The 13,902-nt window shown below is 37.4% G+C and overlaps 1 protein-coding gene across 1 annotated transcript in view; it reads left to right on the top strand.

Annotated features, from left to right (window-relative positions):
- SELENOF (selenoprotein F) overlaps positions 1–4,141 on the top strand; it is a 43,188-nt gene extending 39,047 nt beyond the window's left edge. Inside the window, exons 4-5 of the mRNA XM_024565446.3 lie at positions 2,517–2,566; positions 3,259–4,141. Coding sequence (XP_024421214.2) covers positions 2,517–2,566; positions 3,259–3,390 — 182 coding nt within the window. The 3' untranslated portion in view covers positions 3,391–4,141. The remainder of the gene's footprint in view (positions 1–2,516; positions 2,567–3,258) is intronic.
- The last annotated feature ends 9,761 nt before the right edge of the window (positions 4,142–13,902 follow it).

Here is a 13,902-nt window from a genome sequence, read left to right as displayed (position 1 = left end):
GAGAGAGCCCAAGAGAGAACTGACCCCTGCCTAGACAGGCTTTTATTGCTTTTCTGGGCACATTACATAGAGGATGGTCCTTATTTACTATGCACAGGTTCACTTTGGGTGGTTACCTTTTACAGAAAACAAAGGAGAAGATGTTGCTAATTACCTCAAAGAAGAAGGATATTTGCAAATGTAAAGGGAAAAGTGGTTGAACTGGTTACACTCCATACTTGGGAGGTTTAGCACAGATTTTAGGAAGTTAAAGATACTCAGTAAACATTTGCTGCCTCAATTCAGGGTGAGGGACTTTTAGCAAAAGCAAGTCTCATAGAAGGCCTATGTACAATGCAGGCCTGATTCCCCACCGGAGAACCTGTCTGTGAGTGTGGGTCCTGCCCGCCAACCTCACTCCCCACTGGCTTTTCCAAGTGGGGTCTGGGCCACATTTCCCACGCTTGGAACAGTTCCCCATACTCAAATATCTGTTAAATGATTAATTTACTGTCTGTAAAATGTGATTTGCTATTACAGGGTATTTAACATGTATCCTCCTCATTCAAAATTAGGAGGTTTATGAATCTCTGCTTAGCAGAGAACAGTACAAAGAAGTGACAAAAATAGTCATTGGTGACTCATCTTAATATTTCTTTCAGATTTGTTCACTCATTCCAGCCTGTTAATCTGTTGAATGAATGGAAATTATTAAATGTGCTGGAGACTCTGTTGTGGATGGATACAGCAGATAAAAGAATAGTCCTTTTCCCCAGAGAGGTTATTTCCATAGTAAAGAACATACTGTGTGTTTCACAGTGTTTTGCACAGGTATTCACATAGTCAAAGGGATGGTAAAAATGCAAAGCATATCATAAGGTCATTCATGTTTAGGGATTCAGGAGTCTGCGGAGCATTTGGACAAATCTTAAAGGATAAAATTAATGGAGAAGATATTCTAGTAAGTTATAATAGCATAATCATTTTTATTTTGAACTAAATTTTGTAGGGGAAATTTAGATGGGATATATAACTCTCTTCCAACAAGTCCTCAAAATCTTAAAAGAAAGAGAAAAAAACATTTACTAGTTTTTGTGTTGTCCTAAATGCAAGTATATGAAGACCTTCATAATGGATCATGGCTATAGTGCTTTTGCTAATTAATTCTAAGTTTAAAAAGTAAGTTTTAAAAAGCATGTGTCACTATAAACTCAAAGTAATGAATGATGTAAATGGTAACATAGAACTAAGATTAAGAGTAATCAATATCTAAATAAAACATCTCATTTGTTTTTCTTTTAGAAAAAGATATTCTGAATTTTTTAACTCAAACTATTAGATATGGTCATTACTAAAAAATTGATAAAATACAGATCAACAACCACCCCAAAAAAGAAAACTGTTCATTTAAAACATCCTCAAACCCTATGCTCCAGATATAACCCCCTATTAAAATAATAATAACATTTTTGTTGTTTATCATGCTAAGTATTATATTTCTCACTTAATTTTTTTTTTTTTAGATTTTGTTTAGTGCTTCTGGACTTTTTTCCTTTGTAAATATATATTTATGGATAAATATATATGAACATAAAAATAGAAAAATAATGTTTATCCATCTTCTTTTTAACAGCCATAGGAAGGAAACTGATCTATATGTGTATTTGCTTCTATGCCATGAAGTAGAGATTAATACAATTTTTAATGATTGGATGCATTCAGCAGTGTGTTTCATATTTAGTTAACCAACAGCCTTTACACATTTAGATTATTTCCAAATTTCTGGACTTGGTTAGCCGGACCTTATGTAATATATCTTCACATTATTGTATAATTATTTCTTCAGAATAAATTCCTAGAAGGGGACTTGCAGGTTTAAAGAGCATTGTACATCTTAGGACTTTTATCTCGTTGTTTTATTTGACACTTACTCAATTATTAGGCTGAATATTTATTTCAGGTGTTTGTTGACCATACATGTATTTGCACAGGACATGGTCCTGTCCTCAGTTCATTTCTCTACCTAGTATCTATTCTCAAAAGCACGTACTGAATAATGTGCACACACGCAATCAGTGTCTCCCTCCCTGCCTCCTCCTCTTTGATTTGGCAGTTTCACCAAATTAAAAAATTTCTACAGATATGTGTAGCTCCCTAGATTTTTTATCTGTTTCTATTCTGGTATCAGTATCATATGTTAAAAAGCAATTGAACAAATTTTTCTTCCACGTCTTACTTTTTCTAAACTGTACTATTCTCACATACACACTTTTCTAGCTGAGTTTTACTGTCATCTTTTCAAGCCCTCAGAATCCCATTGGAATTTGGGGTTTTGATTAATTTAAAACAACATCTTAAAATATTTTGCTTTCCCACTGAAGGGTATATATCTTTCCATATATATATTTGAATCTCCTCACTTTTTCACATAGGATCTAATGTTTTACTATTGAGTTCATTTCTACTTTTTGTTTTGATCTTTGTATCTAGCTTGGATTTAGAAGTGAACAATTTGAATCTTTTTCTTTTGTCTTAAGCTTTTGTCAGAAGTGATAAACCCAAGCTATTCAGAGGACTACAAATCAAGGTAAGGTGATTTTAATGGAATGTCTTTTTCCAGCATGAATTTACTTCGTTTTGGGGGATTGATGTCTTAAGGAACGAGGTCATGTTTGTGGTTGCATTTACCCAGATTTAGGATTTCTCAGAGCTCTCTGGTGAAATATGGGACCCAGCTAGTGGGTGGGAAGTTTCAGGGATCTAGCCTAATTTTAAACTAATCACAGCAAAATTGTTAGATTTCTTAAACCAGAGAACATTTTTAGGATCCATTGCAGAATTCTATCTGGTAATTTGTATAGACAGCTTATTTTAGCATTGATCTCACATTATCATTCTCTGTTGTTAATTATTTTGAACTTACCTGCTTCCTCCCTGGGATTTGAAGCTCTTTGAGAGTCTGACAATATCATGTATGCGATCAGTATTTGTTACAGTCAATAATAAGCTTAAATCCCTAATAAACTATGTTATGCTAACAAGTGTTTTTCTCTTTAGAGGCAAACTGTAATTTTTTAATTGTCATTTTTTAACGAAATTTCATTTTAAATTCTTTTCCAAAGACTTTAAGACCTGTTGTGATGTTATGTATAAATGCTTTTTTTGTATTACTGTTAAATTTAGTTACGCTGGATTGCATTGGTTTGATTTTGGTTGAGGCTGAGAAGGCTCTTTGAAGCAGATAATAGTAATAATAATGACGCCCCTCTTTTTTTGTAGTATGTTCGTGGTTCAGACCCTGTACTAAAGCTTTTGGATGACAATGGGAACATTGCTGAAGAACTAAGCATCCTCAAGTGGAACACAGACAGTGTAGAAGAATTTCTGAGCGAAAAGTTGGAACGCATATAAATCTTGATGAAATTGTATCCTATCCTTTTACTGCCTTATCAAATGAAACATTTCAGCACCAGAAAATAATTTAGTTTTGCTTCCACCCTTTGATCAGTCTTTTACTGTGAGGTATTAAACATCTAATTAAAAGTTAAAGCAGCAGCACAGCCCTTGATATCTAAGGATGTGGCAAGTTTAACAAAACTCATGTTTTATAAATTTCTATCCCCCTACAATTGTTGATACCACTAACAAAGTGCTTTGTAATAGACTTGTGGTTAATTATGCGAATGATAGTTTGTGGTAATTGGTCCAGTTTTATGAACAACAGATTTTTAAATTAGGGAGGTTATAAGAGAAATGATTACTGCTATGCTTCATGTGCTGTGTGCTCTTTGAAAGTAGTGACGGGGAACTACAAAGCAAGTGAGATATGCCAAGCCTCGACAGATTGCTTGATCCTCAGATTCTCTCATATTTTTGTATTACCCAGCTTTCCTTTTAATAGAAATGCTCTAGTACATACATAATGAATGAACAGCACAAAAATTTTATGGCTTTGTTATTGTGAAACATTTAAGATCTACTGTTAAGAGTGAAATAGTCACAAAGAGTTGCGTTAATGAAGACTACACAGAAAACCCTTTTGAGGATTTGTGTGGATCTGATATTTAGCAAATTCTTGTGCTTTACATTCTTATAAAAAAGCCAATTTAAAAATAATCATTTGTAAGACCAGAATATAAATAAAAAGTTTCAAAAATCTGAATTTGAAATTCTTCTGATTTGTCCTTTCATCTTTAAAAAATGACACATGTCTCAGTATACTTTTATTTTCTTGTCATACAAACCTTTATTTTCCCAAGGCACAATGTTCACTGGCTGCACTGGTGAAAACTTACAACTTCTTATTCTGGGTAATAGTGCTTTATATTTTTCTAGCAGTTTTTTTACTTGTCAAGTGCTTTTATTTATGAACATATTTTTATTGTTATTTTACATAAAGAATATCTCAAATTATAGAATTTTTATGAGCTATTTAAAAATATAGAATGTTTATGAGCTATTAAAAATTACAGTTTTTCGGGAGCATTTGAGATCTTGCTCCCTGGCAAATATCATCAGTTTGGGTCAAATAAACTCTTATATAAAATTTTTTTAATGATTATTTTTCTTCACTTAACCTTAATCTGGTGAAAGTGACTTCACTTCATAAAAGGTAATTCACTAAGAACAACATTCATCCATTGACTTTAGGTCATTTCAACTGCTTACTAAAAAATGGGTCAAAAATCCTGTTATGTACACTTAATGTCAGGATAAATTCTTATAACCTGGAAACTTTCTTAATTTTTTATTTTGAATTAAACCATCTTAATGAAGGATATTTGGAAGTCGTTAAAGACAACTCTACCAGAAAACATTTATAAAATGCTTATTTTTAATAGAGATCAGTTATTAGTCTTTACTAGCAATTCGTGTTGTTATATTTAAAATTAACAAGTATATTTTTAAAGCCAGCAAGAGAATGAATAAACCCTAGACAATATGGTTAGTGAAAATGCTATGAGGAGTCCTTGGCAAACAGATCGTGGTCTACTTGCGTTCATCTAGAGAGTAATGGAGAGGGCCATCATTTTGATAGTACAAGACCCTGGATAAATTGGCAGTAATCCTTAATGGTGGTTATTACTTCAAAACAAGAGGGAAGTGAAGCCAATCATGGACAGTGGAAAAATACCAAGAGAGGAGTTGCTACCACATAGAACAATAGTGAGATTGAAGGGATAAAATTGCAAAACTTATGGGATTGGCATAGAAAAGTAATTGGACTGGTCTCTAGGCAGGAAGAGCTTGTTAAATGAGTATCTGGCATTGGGATTTTTTTTTAAGTGAAGAGAAGCTTAAAATATATATTATATTCAACTTATTATGAGAGATCAAAAGAGGCTAAAGAACCCCACAGTATCTTAGAGCTTGAAATTCTTGAATAAACGTGTGTCTGCCAAGTTTCACTATTGTAATTGGGAGGTTTGAGTTAATCAGCCAATTCCAACTCTTTCACCAATTTCAATCAAAGAACAGCTAAAAGCTTTCTAAAGAAACAAAGAAATCTTGGTTACCAAGAAAGGGGTATAAATACCAATCCAGAAAGTACCATTTTGTAGTTAAATTCTGACATTTGATTATGTGTATTCAAGTTCACAAATGTGGATATGTAATAGTCACTTGATATTTATAAATTTGATCCCTCTGCCAAAATTGTTACTTATAGCCTAAGACAGCTAATTTATCTCTAGATTTCTGAATTTGGCAAAAGCCTCTTACAAGAAACTATGAGCAAGAACTGACATTTCCTGTTACAAGAGGATTTGAGGCTTGAAAGCTAGTCTAAAATTAATAAAGTGCAGAAAATACTCTTCAAAGCAAATACTGCAAAACTTTGGAAATTAAAATTGGCGGTAGCTATGCGAAAGCATGTCTACAAATACATGGGAAGTAGGAGTATAGATTCCAGAAAAGAGCTCAATTACTTATTTCTTCTACCTGAAAATAAAGTACCTTTTAATTAAGTTCTGTGGTGGCAGAGGACTTTTTCTGGGAGAGTCTGCATTTGTGTTTAAAAATTCAAAACAGACTTTTGCTGATTAAATATAAACATTTTACCTTCAAAGTGCCCTTGACCCAACAATCAGTAGCATGAAATATGGTTCTTTAGAAATATCGAGGGAATTACAAGAGTGATTGTGTGAAGCCTCTAAAACTCTCCTTTGCCATTCTTTCCTGTTAACCACTCTTGAAACATAAAGTACAGCATTTTGTCTAGTCAGCATTATGACAACATTAAAGTTTAGAACTTGAAATTCAAAACCTTTTTTAAAACATTTTTAAACTACCGCTGATCCTAACTGGTGAATTCCATTATTTACATATTCACCTACTGAACCATTAAAATTTAATTGCAACCCCACAATTACAATCCCTGAGGCACTCTCGAGATTATTAGCGGATGGGATGCACACAGAGCAGTGAACAACTTTCCACCCAATGCATACATTCCCAGCCAAGTCCAAACAGGGTCACACTGCCTGCTTTCATGTGATAATTAAATGAGTATCCTTTTCACAGCCTATTTAGTGCCACATTTTTAGCATTTTTGTGCTTTTTCTTGGTGATTTAGCTGTTTAAAATGGTCCCCAAGCATAGTGCTAAAATGTTACCTATATTCCTTAAGCACAAGAAGGCTGTGATGTGCCTTATGGAAAAATATATGTTTTAGATAAGTTTTGTTCAGGCGTGAGTTACAGTGCTATTGGCCAGGAGCTGAATGTTAATAAATCAACAATGTATTTAAAATAAGGTATGTTTAAATGGAAACACATAAAACAAGGGTATGTATGGAAAGGTTGACAATACTGTTGTGACCAGAAACTTCCAGGAACCCAACCTTGTGTATCCCCTGAGCGCAAAAGCTCAGTATTTGCTAATTCAGTGTTTGCAGCAACTTTATAGAACACGATTAACTACCATGAGTACTGAGAATTAACTTTTTTTTAAATGGAGATATAACTTACATTTAAAATTCACCCAACAACTCAATGGTTTCTTAGTATTTTCACGGAGTTGTGCCACCAAAACCGTCTAAATTTAGAACATTTTCATCACCCCAAAAAGAAACCCTATACCCACTGGCAGTCATTCCCACACTTCCTATTCCCACCCTTAAACAACCACTGCTCTGCTTCTGTATGGATGTGACTATTCTGGATATTTCATTTAAATGGAATCACACAATATGTGGCCTTTTGTGTCTGGCTGCTTTTACTTTGCATGCTTTTAAGGTTCATCCGTATTACAGCACATATCAGTACTTCATTCCTTTTTGTGGCTGAATAATATTCCTTCTTTATGAATATACCACATTTTATGCATCATTTGGTAGACATTTGGGTTGTTTCCATTTTTACTATGAATAGTATGAATTGATACACAAGTTTTTGTGTGGAAATGTTTTAATTTCTCTTAGATTATATATTCAATAATAATAATGAGACTTCCAGTCAAGATGGAGGCGTAGGTAGACATGCAACTACAGATAGAATTACAACTAAACCTCAGAAAAAATAATACCAGGAACTGTCAGAAAATCAAACTATGGAAATCTGACCATCAAGGATTAAAGAAGCCACACTCATCCAGACAGGTAGGAGGGGCAGAGAAGTGAGGAGACACAGTGTGGCACTGAGAGGTGGTGGCAGCAAACAGGCAGACCCGCATTCACGTGTGGTGGATAAACATTGGGAAGGATACCTTGGGAGTGAGCAATCCCAGCCCCAAGCCAGATCACACAGCTCAGGGTTCTAGCATGAGGACTATAAATCCCCATAACTTCTGGATGTAAAACCAGTGGAGATTCGTCCAGTGGAAGAAACTGCTGGATTTTCAGGAGATTCCAATTAAAGGGCATGCACGGTCTTAGAACACAGGCCAACCCACCCACTGTGGGATTCAGGACTAGGACAGCAGGCGGAAGGCACCAGTTGCATACAAGGTGTAGGTGAAGTGACTGGAATCGGGGCAAGTGCCAGGCAAACCTCCAAAGCCAGGCAGGGGCATGGTCCCCTCTCCCAGCCCTCCTCAAACACAGCCACAAAGTGGTAAAACGGGCAGCCCTGCCCTGGCGACTACCTAAGGCCCTGCCCCACACAATTTATAGGTGCCTTTTCTTCCATAGGCCATGCTACTAAGGGAGTCAAAACAGCTCTACCTAATACACAGAAACAAACACAGGGAGGCTACCAAATGAAGAGAAAGAAATATGGCTCAAATGAAAGAACAGAACAAAACCCCAGAAAAAGAACTAAATGAAATAGAGATAACAAGCCTATCAGATGCAGAGTTCAAAACACTGGTGATCAGGATGCTCAAAAGAACTCATTGAGTACGGCAACAGCACAGAGGAAGAAATGAAGGTTACACTAATTGAAATAAAGAAAAATCTACAGGGAACCAACAATGAAGGGGAGGAAGCCAAGATTCAAATCAACAATTTGGTACATAAGGAAGAAATAAGCATTCAACCAGAACAACAACAAACAAAAAATGTGAGGATAGTACAAGAAGCCTCTGGGACATCTCCAAACACACCAACATCCAAATCATAGGGGTGGCAGAAGGAGAAGAGGAAGAGCAAGAAATTGAAAACTTATTTGAAATAATAATGAAAGAAAACTTCCCTAATTTGTTAAAAGAAATAGACATACAAGTCCAGGAAACAAAATGAGTCCCAAACAAGTTGGGCCCGAAAAGAATCATACCATGCACATCATAATTAAAATGCCAAAGGTTAAAGATAAAGAGACAATCTTAAAATCAGCAAAAGAAAAGCAGGGAGTTAACTACATAGGAGTTCCCATAGGACTATCAGCTGATTTCTCAAAAGAAAGTTTGCAGCCAGGAAGGAACTGGGAACAGGTATTCAAAGTGATGAAAAGCAAGGACCTACAACCTAGATTACTCTATCCAGCAAAACTATCATTTTGAATGGAAGGGCAGATAAAGTGCTTCCCAGACAATGTAAAGCTAATGTAGTTCATCATCACCAAGTCATTATTACATAAAATGTTAAAGGGACTTTTTTAGAAAAAAAAAGATCAAAACTATGGACATTAAAATGGTAACAAATTCCCAGCTGAACAACTGAATGTTAGTATCAACAACTGAAACTGAAAAAACAAATTAAGCCAGCACCCAGAACAGAAACGGGATCATAGGTATGGAAATCATTTGGAGGGTTATGAGCTGGGAGAGGGACAATGGGGAAAAATGTGCAGGGAATAAGAAGTATAATTGGTAGGTACAAAATAGACAGGGGGTTGTTAAGAATAGTATGGAAAATGGAAGAGCCAAAGAACTTACATGTACAATCCATGGACATGAACGGAGGGAGGGATTGCTGGAGGAAAGGGGGGTACCAGGCAGAGGAGGGACAAAGGGGAAAAAATTGGGACAAGTGTAATAGCATAATCAATAAAATATATTTGTTTAAGAATATATATGTATATATGTGGATATATATATTCTTATATATTCTCTCTCTATATATAGAATATTCTCTCTCTCTCTCTCTCTCTCTCTCTCTCTCTCTATATATATATATATATATATATAATTGCTGAGTCATGTACTGTCTATGTTTAACTTTTGAAAAACTGCCAAACTTTCCAAAGACACCATTTTACATTCCCACCACCAATGTACATGGATTCTAATTACTGCACATCCTAAATTTCTTGATCTCTCATTAAAAGTACTCATTTTACAGTCTTGTCATTGGGCCCATTGAGGTGTACTAAGCACTTTGCCCTCTACTAAGTGGTCTTCAGACTGTGATTCTTTTTTAATTCCTTAGATGGCATGTTTTATTCTCAATTTTACCTGCCTCTTCTGCCTTCTGTCACTTTACAGGATTCTAATTTGTTTTTCTCTTCCCCAGCTTCAGTCATGAATAAAAACCACACCTGTCAGGTCTCCGCCTCTGCCAGATCACGTGCTAGTGGGACAGGCAACCCTACATAAGAGTACAAATGCATAATTGCAATTATGGTAAGTGCAGTGATAAGAAAACGTTATTAGAAGAGAATTACAAAGGAGATGGATGAGTTTAGGGATCTCTGAAGGATGTGACATCTAAACTGAGGCCTGGAATACGAACAGAAGCCATCAGAAGAAGTGGATTGAAATGCCTTCCAGTCACAGCGAAGAGCATGTGGGAAGAGCCTGACTTAGCAGGCAGCCTGGACCCTTCACACACCTGAGAGAAGGCCATTGTCTCTGGAAACGAGTGAGCCAGCTGGAAGAAGAGCAGGAGATGAGGCTGGGAAGGTAGGCTAGGAGGATCCAGTCTGGACCATCTTAAGAATTTAGTTGTATTCTCCTGGGGAAGGCTAAGACTCTTGAGATATTTGTGTAATTGGTTTAATTTCAATGTCATTCTCCTTTATTTTGGTAACAAAGTGCTTTTGAAATGTGAAAAAAACAAAGAATTTAGCTATACTCTAAATTGTTTTTAGAATAAAACCAGAAAAGGAAAAAACCTTAAGCAGGGAAATGATAAAATCCAATGAGATCAACTCTTAACGTCATGAGCAATCAGGAAATTGTCAATTATGTCTATGTAAATACTACAAGCCTTATCTAGTGCTTTTACTTGTGATTAATGCCCTCTTTAGGAGCCTCTAGCATACAATTTGCTTTTTAAAGATACTCATCAACTTGCTTTGAGAACAAAAGAGAAGCCTATCTACAAATGTTACATTGTATAAGATTCCAACGTTTATTTGTATACACACTCAGAGGGTTCCTAGAATATTCACTAGTTATGTGAACTAACGCAAGTGCACATTAGCTCGTGTGTCGCACTCGGCATTCCTCCTTGCCCCCTCTTTGAGCAGAGCAGCAATCTCAATTCTAGCTCCAATGAGCGATCATGGAACTCCAGCCTTGGAACTATTTGAGTCCAACTCTATGAAACTTCTCTTTTTGCCACTGCCACTGTTACTAGTACCAGCGTTCTTGCTGGTTTTACCTCTTCCTACACTCAGACTTTTGACCTAGGTCCCTGGTTCCTCTTGCCTGATCTCCCACATTATGAATGACCGTATGACCCCACTAGATCACCCTATTTGCCATTCTTGATTTTGAAATCTATCTCCTGTCCTGAATTGTGTTTCCATTTTTTTCTTTCCTGGCTTGAACTTCTGGATACTGACCTATAGCCCAAATGCTCTGATCTGATCTCCATGTTTTCCTCCTAACCTGACCCTATGATCAATGAATGACTAACTCACCCACTTTAAATCCACATATTTTAATCCCTGCATCTTAGCCCAACAGTACAGCCCTCTTCAGTTCTTCCCCACATGGAATCAAAGCTCCTTGTCCACATCTATCCCTTGCCTATCCACTCAGTATCAGCTAGATCTTACTTCCCCCACAGGCCCAGCCCAGATCCCAGCCACGCACCTTCTAGTCTAGCGCTTATCACTGCATGACCACCCCAACACTCAATGGTTTAAATGTTTAAAACAATGATTATTTATTTTGCTCGCAAATGTACTTTGGACAGGGCTCAGTGAGGACAGCTCATCTCTGCTCTGCACGTGTCAGCTGGACCAGCTCGGCTAGGGCAAGAGGATCCAAGATGGATCATTTACACAGCTGGCACACTGGCGCAGGCTGTGAATCCCTCTCCTTTAGGCCGCTTAAGCTTCCTTACAGCATGTTGACTAGGCTCCAAAAGGTAGCATCCTAACAAGCAGGAGATGGAAACTGCCCTTTTCCTAAGGCCTACACCTAGAAAAAGCACACTGTCACTTCCACCATATTCCATGGGTCAAGCAACCACAGAGTGCAGAGGCAGAGGAGAAGACATAAACTCAATGGAGAATGCCAAAAGAATTACAGCCCTGGCCCCGCTGGCTCAGTTGGTTGGAGCATCGTCGCACACACCAGTGGGTTGGGGGTTTGCTTCCTAGTCAGGGCACATACCTAGGTGGCAGGTTTGATCCCTGGTCAGGGCACATAGGGGAGGCGACTGACTGCTATTTCTCTCTCACATCGATGTTTCTCTCTCTCTCCTACCCTCTCTTAAAAATCAGTAATAAAAATATCCTTGGTGAGTATTTAAAGAAAAGAATTATGGAGCCATGTTTTAACACCACACCTACTCATCTGCAGTCCAAAGCATTTGGGTGATATTCATTTTATTTAAGTGTGTTTTCCTTTTGCCTTACTGAACATTTTTCTTTCTTTAAAGATTTTTTAAATTTATTTTTAGAGAGAGGAAAAGGGAGGGAGAAGAAGAGGGAGAGAAATGTCAATCAGTTGCCTATCCCATATGCCCTGTCCGGGGACCAAACCCACAACACAGGCATGTGCCCTGACCAGGAATCAAAATGGGGACCTTTCGCTTTGCAGGACAACACCCAACCAACTGAGCCACACCAGTCAGGGCCTGGGCATTTTCCTTACTTCAGATTTGCTTTAGTACTGTTTGAGAAATTCTTAGTTGCTACATGTGGCTCTAGGTCTATCTATTGTGCAGGCATTCCCAGCGATTTAATGAGGAACAAACTCTTGCCTATCAGACTTCTAATAGAGCAAAGCAACTTTGTTGATTTTGCACTGTTAATTTTTAAAGCAACATGAACATCTCTAAGTTAGCTTCACATAAGATCCTCCTAACTTTAATGCAGAGCTCATGTAGGACATCTGCCCACTCTCCCAGCACCTGTCTGTAATTTTGTATATCTGATCTCCTTATTTGTCATTGGTATAAATAAACATATTTGTAAGTACAATCATTTGTCTTAAATAGTTCATCTTCCCTTTGTGATGCGTCAAGTTAGCAAGGCTATGATGCCCAAAACACCAATCTAGATGTTGTAAAGGTACTTTTTAGATGTGATTAGCAGTTATAATAAGTAGACTTTAAGTAAAGCAGATTACTTCCATTCTATGGGTGGGGCTCATCCAGTCAGTTGATGCCCTTAAGAACAAAGATTGAGCTTTCCTAAATCAAAGGAATTATGCCTCAAGAGGGAAACACAGAAACCTTGCCTGAGTTTCCAGGCTGCTGGGCTTCCCTATGGATTTCAGACCCCAGACAGCAGCATCAACTCTTGCCTGAATTTCCAGCCAGCCTGCTGTAATGCCTACAGATTTCCGCCTTCCCAGACTGCACAATCTTTTGATCCAATTCCTTAAATATATAGATGGCAAATACATTATGGAAAGATAGATATATTATCAAAATATTTATATATCTCTATACAAACAAAATAGGTTCTTCTGGTTCTGTTTTTCTAGAGAACCTGACTAATATACCTCTTGCAATATGATTGCATTAACGATCAATTTTCACTTACAACGACTTGCAAGAAAAGGATCAGCATAAGTCTAGACTATCATAGACTCTTTATGAAACCTATGTTCAGAGTTTGTCAGACTGATAGTATTTCAGTTTGAACGGAATTTCAACAGGCTCCTCCTCATAGTGTAACAGTGGAAAATTGTAATGGTCGGAAATGGCAACCCACCCCACCAGTCTTTTGACATTGTATCTGTAAGTGCTCACTCTGACTAACATGTAGCCTGCAGATAAACAGCATGTTTATATAAGCATCCTAGGGACCAACTTCAAAAGATACAGACTCTGACCTTCAGGCATCCCAGTCCTGGGAGATTCGCTGGCCTTCAACTGTGGAGCCAGGGTGACGTGTATCCAGGGTGACGTGTATCCAGGGTGACGTGTATCCAGGATGACTAAACCAGGATGACGCACACCAGACCTTCGCTTGCCTGATTGAAAGGACTGTGCCCATCTGCACATAGAGAACTTTTCAACAAGCCCCCACCTTGATCTCCTTGTTCTGTTCCCCTCTCCCTCCTTAAAAAAACCTCTGCCTCCACTGAGAGGTGGAGATGGGCTTTGAGATGTGAGTCCCTCATCTTCCAGGTGGTCGGCAC

The sequence above is a fragment of the Desmodus rotundus genome, chromosome 3 (genome assembly GCF_022682495.2).
Source record: "Desmodus rotundus isolate HL8 chromosome 3, HLdesRot8A.1, whole genome shotgun sequence".
NCBI lineage: Eukaryota > Metazoa > Chordata > Mammalia > Chiroptera > Phyllostomidae > Desmodus > Desmodus rotundus.
The sequence above is the reverse complement of the archived record's forward strand: the minus strand, read 5'-3'. Positions and strand labels throughout refer to the sequence as shown.